Source organism: Tenrec ecaudatus, chromosome 10 (genome assembly GCF_050624435.1).
Source record: "Tenrec ecaudatus isolate mTenEca1 chromosome 10, mTenEca1.hap1, whole genome shotgun sequence".
Taxonomy (NCBI): Eukaryota; Metazoa; Chordata; class Mammalia; order Afrosoricida; family Tenrecidae; genus Tenrec; species Tenrec ecaudatus.
Genome location: NC_134539.1, coordinates 62,459,852 through 62,481,997, shown reverse-complemented (window position 1 = coordinate 62,481,997; position 22,146 = coordinate 62,459,852). Strand labels below are relative to the sequence as shown.

The 22,146-nt window shown below is 48.3% G+C and overlaps 1 protein-coding gene across 2 annotated transcripts in view; it reads left to right on the top strand.

Moving 5' to 3' along the window:
• NR6A1 (nuclear receptor subfamily 6 group A member 1) overlaps positions 1-7,859 on the top strand; it is a 230,614-nt gene extending 222,755 nt beyond the window's left edge. For both annotated transcript variants that reach the window (XM_075560484.1, XM_075560483.1), the window contains exons 8-10: positions 4,049-4,170; positions 5,560-5,712; positions 7,443-7,859. In XM_075560484.1, the coding sequence (XP_075416599.1) occupies positions 4,049-4,170; positions 5,560-5,712; positions 7,443-7,531 (364 nt within the window). In that variant the 3' untranslated portion in view covers positions 7,532-7,859. The remainder of the gene's footprint in view (positions 1-4,048; positions 4,171-5,559; positions 5,713-7,442) is intronic.
• The last annotated feature ends 14,287 nt before the right edge of the window (positions 7,860-22,146 follow it).

Below are 22,146 nucleotides of genomic sequence, written 5' to 3'. Positions count from 1 at the left end.
GAGGAGGCTCAGCTGTAGAAGAAAGCAGGCCCATAGAACAGAGGACAACTTTGTTTATCAAGGGGTGGGATGCGGGCTGTGGAGGGAAGCTCTGCAGTCAGGCTGTTGGAGACTGAGTGGGGGCTGCTGGCTGACTGCCAGCCCCTTACCACTTCTGGGTGCTATGATGGTGGCATGTCCTGGGAAATTTGAGGCAGAGGGCATGGTCTGTGCCGACAACAAAGGGTACACATAGAGTCTATTCTCTGGCTAAGCACTTGGAAGCTCCTTTGGGTGTCGCAGGTGAAGATTTGGCCAGGAACAGCATTGGCACTGCTGGCTTGGGATCTGGCTGATAGCCACACACCTGCATGTTGTGTGGTGCCAGAGTGAGCACTTGGGGCAAGAGGTTGATGATTAAGGGACAGGGTGTTATCTTTGCTTGCTACACTGCTCAACCACCAGACAGATGCTAACACTGCTTCTCCCCTTGCAGTCTCCTTTTTTTTATGCCCTACTCCTTCCTGTCTCTACCTTACTCCATCCTACCCACCAAATATGAGCAGGCATTTGAAATAAATACTTGTTTTGCCCCCTCAAGAACAGAAGTAGCCATAAAGTACCCTAATGAGGTCTGGTCTTCACTCCCAGCACATGGTCTCCTGTCAAGCACTGAAAACCCACCACCCACTAGAGCCAGTCTTCAGTGGCTATTGGAACTTCTGAGGTCCCCTTTTCCAGTTACCAGTTTAATCTAAAACTGAGTCAAAGGGGGACAGTGTTGTGCTGAGAAAAGGGGTGGGTTAGGGGGCCAGTTCACTGTACCTCAGACCCATTGGGGGGTTGGACTATAGTTTTTTTTAAAAACTATGAATAAATTCCTATGCACACTGCACATATCTTATTTTGAAGTAAAAAAAAACAAATGGGGCAAAAATATCCGGCGGGCCGGATAAATTTCCTCAGCGGGCCGCATGTGGCCCACATGCCGTCTTTTGAGGACGCCTGGGTTAGAGTTAGAAAAATAGAGTTTGAACCTTGGCCCCATCACTATAACTGTGAGAAAGTCACATCATCTGCTTCCACAGCTATAATATGAAGGGTGATAGTATTCCTCTCATCAGGTTATGACTACACATGAAAGGGCTAATAGATAGTCAACAACAACAAAACCTACTGCCATTTAGTTGATTCTGACTCAGTGACCAACAAAGGGGTACCCCCCAAAACCGGAATTTTATTTTTATTTATCTTTTTTTCCAAAGCTATGTCTTTCAATTTTGTTACAAAACCACCTTATCACCTTCCATTACAGTCCTATCCATTACACTTAATACATTTGTCAAATCTGCAATTTCATTCTTGGAAACATTTTTCAAACTCATCTGTTTGGATGGCTGACAGCACCTCCCTCATTGTTTTTCTTCCCTTCTTCTATGTCAGCAAATCACTATCTTTTCATGCCCTTAATTCACAGAAGCAAAAATGTTGCGTAGAGTGAAGTCAGTTGAGTAAGGTGTGTGGGGCAAAAGAGGCGCATTGAGATTGCTACATGAGCAGGTGTATGGTCATGGTGGCAAAACCAGTCCCCAGTCTGCCACACATCAGGCCTTTTTTGCCATATACTGTTCCATAATCTTTTTAGAACCTGTAAAATAGCTTGATTAACAGTCTGACCTGGTGGAATGGACCTACAAATGCACTATGCATCGACATTTTTATCTGTTCAGGAAGTTGATGTGGACGTCCAGAAAAAAGTTTGTCATCATCAATTGACATCTCACCTTTTTTGAAACAAGAAAACCACTTGTACACTTGAATTTTTCACATAGTGCTACCCTTGTAAGCTGTGTTCAACATCACAACACTTTCTGCAGCATTTTTCCCAAACAGGAAACAGCATTTCACAGCTGCTTGCTGTTCTCTTAAATTAGCCATCACAAAAAATGAGATTGGAGTGAAACTACTTTTATTAAAAAATTCACTGTGACCAGAGAAAAACCTTCCCAGGTGATGCCACTGGGTGCACTAACTCAGAGCGAGTTGCTCAATGTTCGCCGAGCAGGAAAAATGTGTTCTGCCCAGCGGAGCTTTTCCCGTGTTTTTTTTATACCCCCTCATATATAACTTTCCCAGACTAAATATTTATAGGACCAGACAACCTTATTTTTCTCCCACAAAGTTGCTGATGGGTTTAAACCACTGATCTTGCAGCCCAGTGCCTAACATATTGCCATTAGGGACACAGTAAATTACCTCTTTGCATTTCCATCCATGCTGTGGGTTAAATCTATCCAATGAGATCACATATGGAATATTTAAATTGCCTGGTAAATAGCAAACACTCAACAAATGGTAGAGTGTTGTTATAGTAGTGATGCAATATGAATTTGCCTATCAGCCAGTCTGGGAATGTAGTAATAAAGTTACGATTCTAGGGCTAACCATCAAGAGAAACTGACTGCCAGTAGAGTTTAAATCAGCATACCTCAAAGAAACCCAGGCACTAGCCATGCTGTGAATGAAGCAGAGGATCAGACAGATCTCCACATTGCAGGTCGCTGCTGCTGTGGCTCCCCCTGGTGTTTAAGAAGTACACATGCCTCTGACCCTAACTATAAACCAAACCAAGCTCACAGCCTTCATTCAAGTCAGGTCTGACGCTTAGAGACCCTATATCAGTGGTTCTTAATCGTTAAGACAGTTCCTCATGTTGTGGTGATCCCCAGCAATAAAATTATTTTCATTGCTACTTCATAACTGTAATTTTGCTACTGTTATGAATCTGGTAACACCTGTGAAAGGGATCTCGCCCCACAGGTTAAGAACCACTGCTTCCCAGTCATCACAGAAAATGTCATTAAGTATCTCTCCAGGTGTTCTGAGCCCCCATCAAGATAGGGTCTCCTTGCCTGGCAGTGGACTGTAGCACCCAAATCTGAATGTGTCACCAGAAAACATCCCTGGGGCTGAGCATCTTCCCTCTGTCACCAAGTTGTATCTAAGACCCCTTAGATCTCTCCTTGGCCCACTGCCGATACCAGGCCTGATGTCATTGTTGGCAAACATACACACTTGGCTTCTCTGCACTTTATTTCCTTGATTTGGTGGTATCTATCTCTGGTGTGAAACATTTACCATCATAACCCAGAACGTTAGGTCTCTGGAGTGATATAACTTAGGGCTCTTTTCTGAAAACTTGGTCCTTCTCACAAGGAGCCCACTGCTAACGCTCAGAAAATGCCATCGACAGCTGTTAACCTCCCCTGCCACCTCTCTGCTCCAGCAGTGTGCCAGCTTTGGAGAAAATCAAGGCCTGGGGAGTTAGCCCAGGTCTCACTCCACCACAGACTAGCTGTAAACTTCAGGATCATTTCCCTCCTTTGTTGTAGTGGCAATTTCTTTTCTGAAAAATGATGATAATTTCACCTGGCTCATTGAGTTTAGTGAATTAATTGAGATAATGCACATAATGTGCCCAGCACAGAGGTAGGGTGACTCAGTTTTCCTCTTTCTAGAGCTGAATTCGGAAATACCAGTATCAACTTTCACTTGTGCATAGTTTCAGCTCTGCTGGAAATGGTAAACCTAAATCACGCAGCCAGCAGCTTTCTCTATGCGGTGGCTGAGGATCACAGATGTCAGAGTCCCCCGGCAGCGGCTGTCCATGCTGGAGGCTGCATCTCAACAACAGCAGTGTTTTAATAGCTGTACTTCACATTCATATCCCATGCTTCCTTTGTGACCTGAGCCAAGCAAGTGTTACCACTCTCATTCGTCAGATGCAGACTCCAAAACTGAAAGGGGTCAAAGGACCTCCCCAAGGTTTCGCAGCTTGTAAGTGATGGAGCTGGATTTATGCCAACCTTTGATGGACTCCACCTGACCTTGGGGACTACAACTTGTATAGTAGGCAAACCATGGATTTTGCTGTGCTTCACAAATAGCTCCAGACTCTACTCTTCTCAGCCTCAGCCCCTTTCCTAACTTGGAAGACCTTGGGGGCTCTAGGGGCTGTGTGTTGGCCTTTTGCTGGCTCCCACTATTAACAGCTGTGTTCATTCCCCAGGTTCAGTGATGAGGGCATGGAAGTGATTGAGCGGCTCATCTACCTGTATCACAAGTTCCATCAGCTAAAGGTCAGCAATGAGGAGTATGCTTGCATGAAAGCAATTAACTTCCTAAATCAAGGTGAGTGGTTGAGGGTGGGAAGAAGGGACTGGTTTTGGTGTTTTGCCAGTGAGCCCTTGTTCTCGTTTGCCACCCCGCTCTCCTCAGGACTGTCATAGAATCTGTTCGACCTGTGCATACCAGCATGGAAGGCCTGCGCTCCCCTCAGCAACATCCTGCCCCTCTGTGGCAGAGGAGCACTTGGATAGTTTTTCTTCGTGTCTAAATGCCACAATCTCTAACTCACAGAGGAAGGAAGAGGATTCACTTTGTTTAGTCAGTTTTAATGCATTTAAGCACAGACACCAAGGACAGTACATGCGTCATTTAAAATCTACTGAGTTTACCAGTGAATAAAGAAGAGCAGAGTGACTGATGAAACTATTGAAGATAAGGCCTCGGTGACAGGCTGGCAATGGTTCTGACGGTCCCTTCACGGCAGAGTGGGGGTGCCTAAAAGCTCACACTCACGCATGCATGCCAAGCATGGCTTTTAATTAGAAGAATGCTGGGTGTGATTTATGTGGAATATTGTTTGCAAAGTGGTACTTGGTAGCTACATAGGAATGCTCTGCTCTCAGTGGAAGTGGGCTGTTTTGCTACCTGTGGCATTGAAAATGGCTGTCCCCCCATCTTCAGTTTCCTAGTCCACGACTCTTGATTCCCTACTCTCTGCCCATTCTTCTCCCTACATTGGTCGAACCTCCTGCTTCCATAGCAGTCCTGCAGTGACATGGTGGTCTGCTTCCCTCCCCTAGGCTGGGCCCTGTGCTGAGTTGTAAAGACATTAAAATAAATTAGACCCTCAGGCCCCTGACCTCTAGAAATAGACACTAGTGGCACTTGACACATCACTTGAACCTCTTTTTGAGGAGGGGACATCTCTGCTGGGCCTCAAAACCTGGATAAGATTTAGATACAGAAGAGTCCTTTATAGCCTGTGTATTTAAAAGGTGTGTGTGTGTGTGTGTGTGTGTGTGTGTGTGTGTGTGTGTGTGCACATACACATCTCTGTATACAATGGAGGCTGGCACAGGGAGAGCAGTAGGAGCAGAAGTACACAGATACAGTGTAGTATGTGTATAAGCATGAATGTGTAGGTAACAACAAAGTTTTTCATGGCTCCAGCAGAAGGCCAATTTGAAGATCTCCTGAAGGATGCATTCGGAAAGGAAGGTATTTATTCAGCATTCATTAGTGCTTGGGGCTCAGTCATGTGACTGCCCTTTATATTATTTCTCCCTCTTTTATCGTAATATGGTTCCCTTTTTCAGAGTTTATTTTCTACCTGTGAGAAGAGAGGGAACAAATCCCCAGTTGTGACTGTTTAAGAACTTTGAATTGAATTCAAAAAGCTGTTGTTTCATGTGCATTAGAAAGCTCCCTTCCTCGGTGTGATTTTTTTCACAGATATCAGGGGTCTGACCAGTGCCTCGCAGCTGGAACAGCTGAACAAGAGATATTGGTACATTTGCCAGGATTTCACTGAATATAAATATACACATCAGCCCAATCGCTTTCCTGACCTGATGATGTGCTTGCCTGAGATTCGCTACATTGCAGGTAACCTTCCGAATCCCTTCCAACCCTTCTAGGGACCGTGGCTTGTCAAGGGAGTGAGGCAAATGCCCTTTGTTATCAGGCGCCTCATTACCTGCTGGAAGGAGGTACTAGCCTTGACCGCAGAAAAGTCACATGATCGTGGGAGCTGGTGCTTTCTTCGTAGTGAAGAGAATCTAACCTTTCCTGGGCTCCTATACTGTGTAGGGTATTTTTTGATCTTCTATCATTCGATCTCAGAATAGCCTCTGTGTGGTTGATGGTGTGGGTGGGCACACAGTGGTTCAGATTATCTCAAATTAACTTTTCTTTCCTACATTGTACACTTTTATTTTTTTAAGGGTCAATTTTTTGGTATGTAAATTATATATTCTAATTTAACAAATTAATTGTTTGGCACAACTGTCTATGGACTTTCAAGGATCATTCTCTTGAAATAATTATCTTAGGATAATATTTTACAATTCCATATTTGCAAATTGTTTGCTTTCTTGGCTAGTTATTTTGGTGGTCTTGATCTCATTCTGTAATCCTTGACATTTACATAGGTCACTTTCAATATAAACTCCTCACTTCCTTATTGTTGCTTTGCTTCATGTAGTAAAAATTCTTGTTTATAGTTATCCAGTACTGATCCGGGCAGCTTAGAAAAACAACCATTAGATTGGCATTGTTCCTGTGAAGTTTAGCATAGAGTTTTTGAAGGAAAAAGTTTTCAATCTGACTAGAAAATTTAAAAAAAAAACATTCTTGGATCAGAGTAGTCTACCAGATGTAAGCTGAAACAAATTTATATTTTGTTTATATAAACCAAAATTTATATTTTAGGTGTGTTTTGACTGCAATCCCAGCATTTTCAAAACTGTGCTCTGTTCTGCAATGTCAGGTGTTCTGTGAGCTCACAGGCCATTGTAATCCAGTCTCATCCCAGTGGGGTTTCCAGCCCTGGCTGCATCATGAACTACCTGGCAAGCTTTTTAAAAATGCTGGTGCTTGAGTTTTTTCTCACATATTCTGATTTAACTGGCATGAGGTAGAGCCCAGGCATGTGATTTTTTTGTTGTGGTGGTTTGTTTTTATAAAAACTACCCCTGTCCCCAGTGATTCTAATGTACTGGCAGGAAGAACCACAGCCCTTAGATTATCATCTTAGGAAATCTTTCTATTTTTAAGAACTCTATAAACGTTTTAACACTGAATTTTTCAAATATATTTGCCCCTGTGGACCACCAACTTTTCTCCTTAGTACTTTTATTATAAATCTATTACACTATTTTGAAGAACAATGTTCTATAGAATGCTAGTTAAGAGACTGTGTGTGTGTGTGTGTGTGTGTGTGTGTGAGAGAGAGAGAGAGAGAGAGAGTTCCCCTGTAGTGTTTTATTTCTTAGGAACCTTTAGGAATAATGGAATGCTTCCTAGTTACAGATCTCTCATGGATAAAATGGAAATAAGCAGCACCTGTCACACAGCAAAATAGTATGACAATTACATGATGTAATACATTTCAACACTTTGTACAGAGAGTGTTCCCTCACAAGAAGCAGTGATTTGGATTGGCACCATTATTATACTCCCTGAGGCACCTAAATAGGTCTGAGCATCAAGTCCTTAGCCATGCTTATCTGACTTCTTTGATGTTTTTGGCACTTCCTTCTGACCAACACTAAAGCAGATAGACTCACCCTCCAACCAGCATCCCGCTAACCTTTCTTTTCTCACATTGTTTCCAGGAAAGATGGTGAATGTACCCCTGGAGCAGCTGCCCCTCCTCTTTAAAGTGGTGCTGCATTCCTGCAAGACAAACATGGGCAAAGAATGACCTATTCCCTGTGCCCTTCCTTAGGCCCACCACAGTGCCTTGGGAGGCAGGATAGGTTTCAGAGGAAAGAGCCAGAGAGACCAAGATGGAGGCTGTGGAGCATCACTTCCAGCTGCTTCCATAGCAAGAGGAGTTTTGTTTGTTTGTTTGTTTGTTTTTAACCTCATTTTTCTATATATTTATTTCACGACAGAGTTGAATGTATGGCCTTCAACATGATGCACATGCTTTTGTGTGAATGCAGCCGATGCATTTCCTTGCAGTTTACAGAATGTGAAGATGTTTAATGTTACAGTGTTGTCATTGTTTAGAGATAGTTCTTTTGTATTATGAGGGAGAGGGTGGGATGGGGCTGAGATGACTATTTCCATAATGTTGACAAAAACGACTACCTCAGTGGAAAAGGAGGGGTGTGACCATCCCTCCTTTTTCCACATTTTCTCAGACCTCAAACGTTTATCTGTTAGAGAGCAAACTGCCTTTTTCTAACCACAGCATTGCCTTGGAGAAGGCGCACGTGGCAGTGGGGCAAAGCCGTGTCGGGGTTCACCAAGTAAAGTGGGTGAGACACAGCACAGAGGAAAATATTTAGTGTTCTCTTTTCTTTAAATATGAAAGCGGAGACAGTGGGGGGGATAGTGACCAAATCTAAGTAAGGTGGCCTCCCACGGAGTAAGTCCTCAGGGCATTGATTGCTCACCGTTTTCTGCCACTGTCAGTTTTTCCTCCGGGATCATTCTGGCAGTAAGCCAGTGCTTGGGACATAGTGGGTCTCAAAGCTACCCAGTTCCCTTACCTCGTTCTACTCAGGACTACCTTCCTCAGACTCCTTCCCCTCTCTCTCCCTTTTAAATTTGATTTTTCTCCTGGCCCTTTGAAAAATCAACTGAGCATACTGCCTTGTTCTAACTCCTGGTGCCCATGACTGATTTCTTCTCCTCTCACCCTGATTTCTCCAAAGGATAGTGGAAAAAAAGACTAGCCTACTAAAAATTACACACTCCTCCTAGAAATCTCTTCCTCCTGCCCCAACCCTGTCATACCCTATCCTATGGACTGAACCTAAAAATACTTTAACAAAACAAACAGTAAGAAGGACCATTCATCTATCTGCTAGCCAGAAATGTTGCCCCTAAATTCTGTTCCTAATATCTCTAGAATAAGAGCAGGTTTCCTCAGGACCCCAGAGCACAAATCCCAAGGCCCAGAGTGGCCCTGCTGCTCCTACAGCGCTAGTGGCTTGGCTGACCAATGCCTAGAGGGCTAGAGCCAAAAGCGCCTGCAAGGAAGGGGGGCCTTTAAACTACCTCATGTTCCTAAGGGGTCATCTCTGCAACCTCTGCAGATGTAGCCAGGACCCCTTGTTCTTTCACTACCTGCCCCACCCAGCCCCAGGAAGTGTGCCTTCCCTCTTGGCTTTGGCCAGCAGCCACATCACATCTGTCTTGGAAGCCTTGCAGGTGATTTTCCCTTCTTTACTGCACCAAGCAGCTGACCCCACCTATATGCGAGGTACACTGTCCGTCGCCAATGCAGTAGACAGATCACGTAACTGGGTGCATCCTAGTTAGCTTTTCCTGCCCGTTTAGTCAAAGGCTATTTGCTCTCTCCCCAACTCAGCTTAGCAAACTTGCCCAGTGAGCCTGCTGACTGGGTAGTGTGTGTCTGATTGTAAGTTTCCCTCTCTAGTGAAATGTTACGGGTACCAACAGAGTAATGACTTTGTCCCTTGATGGACCTAAAGCCCAGAGCATTATTCCCCAGCATTATACTCCCCAATATAAATTGCCCAACTTCTCTGAGAATGAAAGAAGAGACTTAATCCTTAGGAAAAACTCCAACTAACATATACCTCACATGTCAGTTGGAAGATTTTTGTGTATGTGTCTGTTTATTTCTAAGTTCACAATATTTTTTTTATTTCTCCGAATTTTTATTTAACCAACTAGATCACACTCTTTGGCCACAGGTCAGAGCTCTGAGCTGCTTCCTCTGGAATTGGGAGGAGATACATATCAGAGACTCCTCCTAGATGGTTTCTGGTTCAGCATCTCTCTTTGCTCAGCCCTCCATCTGTCAAACTATTCGCATTTTTTAGAATTGCTTTCATAATTAACGTTTTCCCTGTTGTGTTGGGTATCAAAAGGAAATTGCTCTCCAGTGAGGCAGGAACATATCTCTCCAATAATGCAATATTAAACAGAGCAAGTTGTTAATTTGTTGAGTGGGGGAAAGGTTCTTCAAGTTGCCATTGTACAGATCCATTTTTACAAATGTTTGCAGCAGATTCCACAGAACAAAGAATCCATTCATTGCCAAGAGCCCTGCAGAATCTCTGAGCCAAGTGGCCATGTATTCCAAATCAGAGCCTGACCTGTGGACCGCCTTTAATGTCTTCTGCACCCAGTCCTTTTATGACTTGGGCTTTTAAAAAACAGGGTAAAGTGAATGTGTTGCATTGCAAACTCAGGTATTAGGAGGAGGAGGTCGGAGTGTAGCTAGCAGTGTGGAGACATTAGGTCAGCCACTAGGTGTATTTGTGAATTTGGTTTGAAGGACACAAGAGAAAGGTTGGAGGGGGAGGGTTGGTGTATTTGTTTTTGGCCTTTCTTCCTATAATGTTTGGTTAACAGGTAGTCTTTTTGCTAGTGGAAGAAGAAAATAGCTGTGCATGTTGTTTCTAAAGTCTCCTCTCCCTCCCATCCTCTGTCTGAGCCTCTACCACCAACAGCACTCACTTTGAGTGAGAGTTTTTCCACCACAAAATATGACTGCGTGGAAAAGGAGAGCCCCACCTCTTTGCACTGTGTTGAAACACACACTTTTCCCTTTGATTACTTTCTTGCCCTAAACCGAGTTTGAAATCTTGTGGAGCTTCCTCTATGGCTCATGCTCTTTGGCTCCTTTGTAGACTTTCGGAGTCCTTCACAGGGTTTGGTGGTCTTACCTTTTGTCTGGGAAAACTTCCCAGAATCTGTCTCCGAGCACGCACTCCACCAGGCTCAGCGGTGCCCCACCAACAAGTCAGGTGGTGAGCCTCCCAGAAGAGAAGGCAGTTGGTAGGCACTGCCCTGCCCTGCCCTTGACTGAGTACAGAGGAAGGTTGGAGAGAATCCGGGGATCTTGATAAGCATCCGTGACGACCTCCTCTCACTTGCCACCCCTTGCCATGGTCAGTGCCACCAGGGCATTTACTCTCAGAGCTGAGCTTTGCTCCGCTTCCCATTTCTGACATGTGTTGGTGCTTGGTTTCCTAGAGACAATGGGACAGATGGATACAGACCAACAAACCCAGTATGGGCACCATCTAAACCATTGTCCAAGATTGGCCAAAGTAAAGGGACCCTGAGCAGGGCAGGAATTTGAGCAGTGGTTCCAAGACTTTAGCTTTGGGCTCCAGGTCTATGTCCTTTTTTTTTTTTTTCCTTTCCCTTGTTGCTTTTAAAAATTTTGTGATTATTTTATGGAATCCAGTCTTTCAGATCAACCCTTTTATTAAACTTTGAATTGTTCTTTCTTGATTTTGTAAAAGTAAATCAAACAAAAAAAAAGAAAAAAAGAAAAGAAACAAAAAAAAAGCCCCCCAGTGCTCTTCCTCCCCCCTTTGATCCATGAGCATCCCCCTCCCCTTGCACTCCCCTCTGCCTTTGCCGTTGAGAATTCCTCCCTTTTTCCTGGCTTGAAGCATCTCTGTCCAGTGTCTGTGAAATGATGTCTTATCTGTGTCTCAGGATGAGAAATGGCAATCATTCCACCAGGTGCTGGAAACTGGTCAGCCCGGAGACAAGGGTTTCTAGGGCCATTGCTCAGGGATGTGTATTTAATTACAGGGTCCCCAGAAACCCCTCTCTTGGCTACCACAGGCAACTTGTACCTGGGGCTTGGGAGCCATACTTGGACTATTTCCTCAGAGGCAGGAGTCCACTTCTCTGGCCTCCTGACACTTGGGGAGCAAACTGGGGCTTCCTCTGGCCAGGCCTGGGCTGCCATGAGACTTGAAGGCTTCTGATTTTCATATGGCAAGTGCTGTGGGGTCCCCGCCTCTCCCAGTTCTTCAGAAGTCGCCTCCCTCTGCACAGCCCAGTTCCCATCTGGCCTGCCCCTTGGGTCCACAGCCTGCTCAGGAATCAGCTGTGGGCCCAAGGAAGCTTCTAATTGGACCTGAGTCAGCTCCAAGCCCAAGAAGAAAAGTCGTGGTACTGGTGGAGGTCAGTCTCCGGAAACTGGAACCAGCCCCGCCAGCCAAGGGATCATCGTTGCCCGTTGGTCACCATTGTTTTCTTTCTCTAATACGTCTTATAATAAATGATAATGATGTGGACTCATTCGTGGGGGTGGGGGTGGGGGAACAGAACTACCTCTTGAATGACATCCTGGTCGATTCCTTTGGAGAATCCTGTGGGAAAAGAATACCGGAGCTCCATCTCTGTTTACATGTTTCTGTCGGGAGAGAAAGCCCGCCTGCCCTGGGGTGTTGGTGTTTTTGTCTGTGTTACCATCCCAGGCATGCGATAGGGGCCTGTGGCTGCATTGTAATGTCTGGACTGTGTCTGGGGAGTCCTCCCCACCTGCCTGGCCAGGAACTAGCCACCCCTTGTAGAGGCCTGCATTTCCTTGCTGTGCTCCAAGGCATAGGGGGCACCACTTCCCAAAGTGCCACCTTCAGGGGCTCTACCCCAGGCCTCCCTCCACCCACAGTCTTGTGTAGGAGTCAAGCACACGAGATGTATTTGAGCCCTTGTCCCCAAAGGACCAGCCAAGGGCAGCCTGCCAGCGGAGCTCCATCAGCTCAGCATGACCCAAAGATAGATGACGGGCTCTGCAGGCTACCCAGGCCCTCTGCTACCTCCCATCCTGTCAGCAGGCAAGGGATGGACCCTGTTCTGTGAATTGACTACCTGTGGAAATGTGACCAATTAGTGTGAAATGCATGTTTAGCAAATGTTAGGTACTGTATTTGAACCAATAAATGTGAATCCTTCTGCACATGGCATCCGTCTGTGACACTTGTGTGGGGTTTGGGGGAGGGACAAGGGGGTGTGCCAAAGAGCTGGCTTGTCTTCAGATCTACTGTTCCTGCCCATAGCTTACACTCACCCCAGTTCTATTGCTAAGAGTTCAGCGGGAAAGATGTATCATGTATGGGAATCAGTGGGCCAGCACTGACTAAGGTACCTTCGCTGTGTGCCAGGCACCCTGCTGAGACTTTTTTACACATCTGGACCTTCTTGAACTTGTAGGGTTATTGCTTTTCCTTTTTTCAATGAAAATGAAGAAACTGCTTAAGAGATGAAGGCTCCCCCAAGGAACTGAGTCTCGTGAGAGACATAGTCTTTTTGTAGTACTGTGGGATCAAGGTTGTAATTAGGGATGTATGAAGGTTAAGTCCAAAAGTATTACTATAAACCCATAGAAACCTTTATTATTAAAACATCAAAATGTGAAGCTATTGTTTCTCAGCATATCCTCCATGTAGGTCTCTGCACTTCTCCCGAGAAGTGTGTGCTTTTCCATTTACACCATGTCAAATGAACAATTGTGGCATCTTTGAGGGGCTTAAGTCATCTTCCTTTTCAGTGTTCATTGAGTTGGGCAACAACAAGAAATCTGAAGTGGCAAGACCAGGGCTGTAGAGTGAATGAAGTAAGGCTTCCCGATGAAACGGTTACGGGACCGCCATGCTGCCTTCGGTTAGCTGTGATTCCTCGTTGCAGCTTCCCCGACCTTTTTTTCACCAGTGCAGCTCAATTTTAAATCCCCATGATCATCCTGTGTACTTCAGAAAAGTTCAAGATGACCACTTTGGAATCCCCCAAAACAGTCACCATAACCTTCCAAGCTGTCTGTCCTCTGCTGTACATTTACCTGGCTCAGTATTTCCCCTTGGAAGGCACCGTTTTTATTGGACCCATTCTTTGTGGCATCCTCAGGAGACATAGACATACTTTACTGAAACAGCTTATCTATAGCATGCACGGATCATAGAGAGAGATTAAATATATTTGGGATAACCCCATGCATTTGTTAACTGGAACCCTGGTAGCAGTCCTTCCTCTGCTCTGTGGGGCAGGAAGGACCCAGAGGAGGGAGGGTGAGGTGGTTCCACTTAAGAATCAGGAAGGACTTTACAGGTGAATGTTTAAGGGTGAACCTCGAAGGAAGTCACCAGGCAGAAAAGAGGACAGACCAGATAGAGGAGCCAAATCCCTTTGGCAGAGGCCCAGCTCTGAGTCTGGAAAACATTCTGTTCAGGTGTAACAAGGAACGTGGTGGCAGATGGGATTAATGAGAGCTAAACCTTGAATGCCACGTTCAGGCACTTGGGAGGAGTGGGTGAGGGAGAAGCCATCTGCTAAGCCTCAGGGAAGAGGGATGCCCTTCAGGGGTGGCAGTGTGCTGGTGATGGCCTGCTTGGTGTGTCACTGTTGACGTAGCAGATTCGGACCCAAGAAAATACATGATGTCTATTAATAAGACTGGATAGCTGAGAAAATGGAGACTCTAAAAGGTCAAGGGACTTGCCCAGCGTCACATAGGAAATGGTAATACAGGAGTTGAACCAAGATCTTCCCAACTCTCCTGTGAGCCTGCTGCTGCTGTCATTAAAGAAGTGGTAGAATTTGGGTTGACATTCAACATAAAATTCAGGGATGACGTGAAGGCTCTTCAATCTTGGAAGATAAAGGCGGGGGGGGGCGGGGGAGAGGCTGACCAAAATCTTATTAAATTGTCATGTGGAATGAGGGAAAGCCCAGCTGCCTTCCCAAACCTCAGCTTCCTGACAAGGGGCTAGAGAGCCCTTGAGCTTTGAAAAGAGATGGTTTTAGGACAAAGGGAACACTGCAGAACAGATTGATTAATAGATTGTCCTCCTAGTTCCACAAGAGGGAACAGCTAGACAAAGGTGCCAGAAAGAGAAGGAGCACATTCGCTGATCACCTTTGAGTTCCCTGCGTCGTCACCTGGACTCATAACTTCTGTGAGGTGTCCGTCTCTGCCCAGTTTTAGTCCTAAGAAAATTGAGGCTCAAGGAAGCTAAGCCATTTGCCTAAAATGACATGTGAGTAAGTGGCAGAGTCGGCTTTTGAATCCAGGTCTATCTGATACCAAAGTTACAACAGGCTTCCTCCCTGCTCAGCACTAGCAGTTTGGTGCTGAATGTGAATGTCTGGAGTTTGTTACAAAGCTTAGTAATGGCCTTCGGTTGAACTTTTTGCTACTTTAAAAAAAAGGCGAAATAAACGATTTCTGTAAGTGGGGTGAATGAACAGATCCTATCAAACTGAGCTGAAAAGCAAGACTTCCCCAAAGGTAGAATGCTACAGACATTCCATCTCTTTGATTTCTTAGAACATAGACCTCCTATGAGGTACCTCCCTGGATTTCCCAACCTTCATAGGCATTTTGAAGCATTGAGAAGTCTGACCTGAAGGAAACGAATTCTGTTGGGTCAGTATTCCAAGGAATAAAATTGAAGACCCTACTCTGAGATTGATAAACTTCTAACCTCACTAAAACGGCTTCTGGTTTCTAGGGATGTCAGGCAATGCCTGAAAGAAAAGAATATAAAGTAATTGGCTAACATAGCGCCAGGCACAAGCACTGGGCTAAGCATTTTATGTGTGTTCAAGAGATAAGAAATGTTAGTAACTTACTTGCCTAAGGTTACATAACTAGTGTGACCTCTAAGATGATTACAAGCCAGCACTGGATGAGGGCCCATTCTCTGGCCGCATCTGTGCTGAGATCCTTGTCCTTAGGCAAACCAGCCCTCATGAGGGATCATCTCTGAAGGAGCCACAACAGTGGAGGCTTGAGTGTGGTGGCAGGAAGCCCTCTCAGGGGTCACTTCCCTCCAGCAACTTGTATGAACGCATCCATTCAAGGGTCTCGCCCCCTGAGTTCAAATCCCAGCTTTTTCCCTCAGTTGTGCCATGACCTTGACTCGGAGCCCACTTCCCTGTCAAACCAGTGGAGGTGCCAGTGCCTGTGTCTGGAGTTTGCAGAAGATTGGCCAAGGTAAGCCTCTAGAGAGGGGCACAAAGAAGATGATCCAGAAATGGAAGCTGGATGAGGAGCCCAGAAGAGCAGAAACCCAGCAGTCAGGAGCTGCTGCTCCGCCCATGACCTGGCTGCCCATTGGGGTAGTCCACAGTCATCATAAGCCTCCCTGGAATCTTGTGGCAAAAGTGCCCAATTGCCAGACCCAGGACTCTTGGAGTCTTGTTCCCTTGGCAACAAGTCTCACCATGGAGACCACAGCCCCATCCTTGCCCTCCTCGCAAGCTCCCACTTAACACCTAGTCCTAGGAGCAGTATACGCACTGAGGCAAGCTCCCAGAATGCTCTTCCTCAGGGTGAAGAGTTTGTGGCATATCCAGAAGAAGAAAGACGGTGTGGGAAATGCCCATTTTTGGAAGGTGCACTTTATGCCTGTCGGGGTTCTGGAAGGTTGAAAGCCACACGTGCTCCATTTTCCGTAATAGAAAGCAAGGCAGGGGAAACAACCTGGACCAGCCCTGAATTCTTGTAACCTTCTTGCCTTCAAGCAGAGATTGGAATCTAAGGCTTCTGGTTCAGGAACTCGTGTGTTCTCCACAACCATCCTCCCCCCTGCCCACACACACTCATATTGTTGGCCTCTTTCTGGGCAAGGGTTGGATTGATTAATCTCTTCCTCACCAGGCGACAGGCTGGTGGGGGTGGGGAAGGGAGTAGCGATGCGTCCACAAAAGCGGCAGCCAACAGTTCTTTCTCTGGCATCTGGGCTGTGGAGGAACTGCACTATTTTAAGCCAGGGCCGGAGGGCCCCAAGTGGGTACCGGGAGGGTGGCCTCGGGCCTTTGGCCAGCTTCCTGGAAGTCACCATGGCCTCCCTCCTCTCCCTTGAGTCACTTTCTGAGGCAGTCACTTCCCTACAAACAGGAAGAAGGCCCTCCAGCTGGGAGACCTCCAGCCCCAACTTCCTCTCTACCCACACACCCCAACCCCACCCCAAGACATCTCACCCGGACCCCAGCTCCAGGGCCTGATCCATGTCTGTTTTATGGACCGACGACTCAGTGCAAGGGGAGTGGGGCTGGGCGGGGCTTCGCAGAAGCTCAGACTGCCCAGTTCACTCCTGACAAATCCAGGGCTGCCACTTCCCTGGGCCCTGGTTTTCTCTTGCGTTTCTTTGAGCTTGACCAATGGGAGTCGGAAAGAAGAGCAGAGGTATTCTGTGGGCACTTCAGAGCATTTGGGGAGGAACCCCATTTTCCCCTTGAACAGTTTGAAGCCCCCCTCATACTTAGCCCCACTCACGGACTCCAGACAGAGAGAAAGAGAGACCTGAGCGACAGACTAAAACAAATCCGGACATCCCACGAGGAAGCCTGAGGCAAAACCAGCTTCGTTCTTGATAGGAACACCCCTAGAGAGGTGTGAAGGCGCCCCATGCCCCAGGTGGCTACAGAAGGCTGGAGCCAAGAGGCAGGTGGCGGCTCTGTGTGGTAGTAGCTCCTGCCCACCCTCTAAGCACAGGCCCACCGGCTGCTGTGGCTGGAGTGGAATGTGGGGAGCAAGGCTGGGTCACCCCTTGAGGGCCAAGAGTATGCACTATGTGATAAGCTAGCCCAGGAAGGGGCCCCAGCTGTGCAGCACGTTCCAGGAGCAGGCAGAGAGACTGTCCCAAGGCTGCAGCTGAGCCCTGCAGCCCCTCAGCTCCCGCGGCGCTGCTTGAATTTTCCATCAGGAGACCCTCTTAGACTTGGGGGGTCCAGGTCCCCCCACCCAGCCATGAACCTTGAGAGCTGCCTGAGTTTGAGCAGCTGGATCTAGGTGGCACAGCCTGGGTCCTGGAGACTCAGGTTCTCGCCTCGCATCTCCAGCTCTGATTCAGCTGAGGGGCCAGGGGGCCACTCACTGATATAGTGCAGGGCCTCCAGCAGGCTGCGTGGGGGCAGAATCCAACAGGCACAGGACTATGAGCTGTCCCTGTGCATGCGACATAGCTTTGCACGTTCCTGTGCATCAGTGTGCATGTGTTTACGAGCTTCCTCGCATGTGGGGGTGTGCAAAGATGAACATGACCACGTGTTGCCAGGAACTCCCCACATCCCTGCTGTGGGTCTAAAGAAGTGGGCCCCAGAAACACCTGGCCTCTCCCAACCAACCCACCACGTGGTCCGGTCAGGGGCAGAGGGGGAAGAGCAAGCAGGTCTATGCAGGCCCCAGTCAGTCCCCCTCCCCACACTGCAGCTGAGGCTCCGTGGCCACGGCCTTGACCCAGCACTATGGACGTCTCTGACATTGGCATCGGATCTGAACATCTGGCAGCAGGCTGATAAGGGGCGCAACGGAAACGGCCTCTGTGGCTGCCAGCAGAGCCACCCCCTCTGCTGCCCTGCTCAGGGTCTCCACATCCCTCTGCCTCCAACTCGTGCGTGGGCCCCTGCCCTTTCTGCCTCACTTTCTGCCTCGGTCTGGTCCTTCCTTCTCTCTAGCTCTCACCATCCACTCCGTTTAGCCGTCAGTACGTGTCCTCCCTCTCTCCTCCTCTCCAGCCTCATCCTCTGTGGCCTGCCTCTGTCTGCCTTGCCCTTTTTGTAGCACACTCCACCCCCGCCTCAGGGTGATGCCTCTCTCTTCCCCCTGGCATTTCCTGGGCCTCTGATTTCTTCTTGTTTCTTGTCACATGGCCAGGAAACAGGTTTGGCACTTTGGGAAAGTCCCCACATGGGAGAGACTCTGGGCTTTGTTCGCCTAAGGGCAGAGGGAGGCAGGACTGCAGCCTTCTCTTGCGCATCCTGGAAGAGGGGGGTCTTCTGGCCCAGCACCACTTGGGCTGGTGCCTGAAGGAGGGGACAAATTGGCCATCCAGGAGAAGAATGGAGAAGGCTAATCTGGACTTGACCCCTGGCACCCATCACATTGGGATACCTCACCCCTGTAATGCTGCTCTCTGGTGGGGGCAGGGGGCGGGGAAGCCAGGAGGAGTGGCTGGCGAGAGTGGGGCTTGGCACACGGGAGGCGCTTGCCATCCCCGTCAGTCTGCCAATTCTGGCTCCTCTGGTGCCCACTGGGAGGGCAGCAGAGAGCAGGGAGTGATTCAGTAAACACATGTAGGGTTGATTAGAAATTTGGGTGGAGGGTGAGCATAGTGGCAGGAATTGACAGCTGGCTGCCTAAGAATAAAGGACAGGACAGTGGAGGGACGGGTTACCGACCTGTACGCCCACAGGCAGAGGCTGGAGCAGGGCAGCAGGTCTTCAACAAACATATGCTGGTGCTTGCTCTGTGTAGGTTGCTGTGGGCTTAGAGACCTATCACCTCGAAGGCCTCTCGTGAGAGTTCCCCAGGCTGACGTGAGTCACTCTATCACAGAAGGGCAAACATTGCTATGTTGTTATGACAGACTCAACACCACGGAAAGGGCCCCTAATGACAGACCTGCCCTTCGGTGAGTTGCTCGTGTTTCATGAACACTTATTGAGCACATACTAGGAGCCTGTTGCCCGTACTGTTTCTCTGTAGCCTAATGTTTCAGCGCCTCGGAGGCCCAGAGAGTTGAAGGGCTAGGTCCCAGGTCGCACCGTTAGGAAGTGGCAGAACAGCTTTAATCGAGTGTCTGCCATTAGTCCTCCAGCGGTACTCTTTCTTAGGCCTGAGGACTCGCCGAGAGACTGACCAAGCCGGCCGGCCCAGTCCATGACATCGTAGCTTTGAGAGGCCCCATTTAAGAAGGCGAGGGAAGGAACACCATTTTTCAAAATCTCCCAGCAGCGAGTACACAGAGTGATGATATGAGTTGTTGATGTTGTCCCCGTGGACATATTGGTATGGAATATCTGCAGGGATACTCCTTTCTTAAAGTCAGAAGATGGGTGGTTGTAATCCAGAAACAAAAAGCATACATGTAAACGGAGGGGCTTCGGTCTCATTCGATTCAGTCATGTGCAAGAGATGTGTAAGAATTTCTGTAGGGAGGGAGGGGGAAAAAAAAGAGGACCTGATGCAAGGGGCTTAAGTGGAGAGCAAATGCCTTGAGAATGATTGGGGCAGGGAATGTATGGATGTGCTTTATACAATTGATGTATGTATATGTATGGATTGTGGTAAGAGTTGTATGAGTCCCTAATAAAATGTAAAAGAAGAAAAGAGAAAAAAATGATTAGGGCAAAGACTGTACAGATGTGCTTTATACAATTGATGTATGTATATGTATGAACTGTGAAAAGAATTGTATGAGCCCCAATAAATTGTTAAAAAAAATTTCTGTAGATGACAGGGATCATTATGAGGTCACTGTCACTTTGTTTGGCAATACGTTGTCTGTCATATTGTACAGCATATCTGATTGTATCAAGTACAAGTAGAATATACTTGATCACGAGAGTCCGTTGATTATGACTCCCAGCAAAATAATTGCCTTGTATCTATTTTCACAGTAAAAAAAAAAAAATTGGGTGGGGGGGGTGAGCCTGGGAAGGGAGGGGGCAAAATGATGAGCTGATGATACCAAGGGCTCAAGTAGAAAGAAAATGTTGTGAAAATGATCATGGCAAAAAAAGAAAGAAAATGATAATGCCAACATATGTACAAATGTGCTTGACACAATGGATGGGCGGATGGATTGTGATAAGAGTTGTACGAGCCCCCAATAAAATGATTTTTAAAAACCAACTTTTTTTTTTAATAGCACAAGGAGAAAAAGACAAACTAGGTTTCAAATAAAGGCCTCTCATGCGAAGCCAGCTAAGGGAGGTCATCTCTGTGACCAGCCCATTTCCTCAACTGAAGGGGCTCCTGCGGCAGGAGGGGCGTTTTCCACACGGATTGCTCCCAGTCCTCTGTGTTCCTTCTCACCCCACAGCCAGATGGGTGGAATGGGTCTCCTCAGGGCAGAGACTCCTTCCATTCGCTTCACCGCATACTCCCCAGTGCCCGGCACAGTGCGTGGCACCTGCTGTGCTCTCAGTATGCGTCAGGTGGGCAGAGGGACACACACAGGAGCACAGCATGCCTGGAAGGAGGACAAGGCGGACTGACCTGGGCCCTGTGGACCAGGATAGCTCAGAACCTGTGTGGGTCTAGATTTCTAGACTCTAGAAAGAGAGGGAGCCATCGCTGGCCACTGCAGAAAGCCTGGATCTCCAGATAGAACCCCCTTCCCTTTGCCCTTTAGGGAAAGATGAGGCACTCAACTCTGGTGAAGCATGACCGTCTTGGAAACTCACTGGGGCAGTCCTACCCTGTCCTAGAGTGTGGCTATGAGTTAGAATCAACTCGATGGACGTGAAAAAATGTTGCCTTTGCCCTGCTGTTCTGCCCTGGATGCCTACCTAACCCAAGGAGCTATCTCAGCCTCGCCTCAGTTTCCCCCGCTCTCCATCCAGAGCATCGGCCAGGGTCGATGAAGGGCTTCAGAAAGCCAACCTGGAGTGGGCACTGGAGGTGTCCCACCTGCTTGCCTTCCCATAGTCCCCCTCTTCCTTCCCCTTTGGGAAGAGTGAAAGGAGGGGACCAAAGTAGCAGGGTCCTCGGTTAAGTTGTCTATGCCCCTGCCTCTGTGCCAGCTTGGCCTGATTCCACTCCCATGGCTGGACCAGACTGGACCACGCTGGGCCAGGCCCCAAGGAGGTAGCCATTCCCGGGGAGAGAGGCCAGGCTGCAGGGCCGGGTGGGGGAGCAGCCCCGTAAATCAAGCCCCACTCCCACCCAGTTGCTAACAAGCCGGCTGCCTCCCCGCTTCTGTGGGGTCCCTGCCTCTGGGCTCCCACTGCAATAGCCAGCAGACCAAGGCCTCCAAAGTGCCTTGGCCTCCGTCCCCATCGCGGCCCCCAGATAGATAGGGAAATTTTTTTCCCTTTTAGAAGAAAAAAATAGACCTAAATGAAGAGAAACACCAACAAAGAAGGAGAGTGGCCTGCGGAGTCACGTGGGGGCAGAGACCAATTGGGCCTCCGGTGGCCCCCCCACCCCCAGGGCGGGGAGGAGGAGGAGGACGAACAGACAGGGCCAGTCTGCTGTCCGCCCGCTGCCCTCTGTGGTGAGGAGTTCCTGCGTGCCCACGATTGCCACTGCTCCACCCGGGCCTCCGGAGCCTCCTTTCAGGACCCCCGGTACCCACTGTCCACCCTCAGCTGGCGGACTAGCTCGCCTTCCGCTCCGTAAGTTAGGGCCCAGGCCCAGGCCTCTAAAGGCCAGCCTCTCTCCTCAGTGCCTCCCTGTGGCCTGGGCCAGCCACTGCCGGCCCTGCCGAGTGACTGGCGCCTGCTGCCCTGGGCACAGAAGGACCACGGGTTGCCCCACTCCTGCCCTCCCACCATGTTACCTCTCTTCTTTCCAAAGCAGTTCATGGAAGGAGCTAGGCCTGTGGGGACAGGCCTGACAGGGGTCTGTGGGTTTCCACGGTCTGTGCGTGGCCGGGTGTCCACAGGGATGTGTTGGGGGGAGTCCAGTGGGTGTGTCCATGGGTCTTGGGGTGGGGGGGGCTGGGTCTCCCTGTGTGTGCCCCTGGCTCTGGGCAGTGTTCATCTATCTGTGGCCAGCCCAGGTATCTGCGAGTAGAAGTGGGGTTGGGGTCTGCTTCCTTGGGGGGGGGGAGGACTGTGCCCTCTTGTTGGGCTGAAATC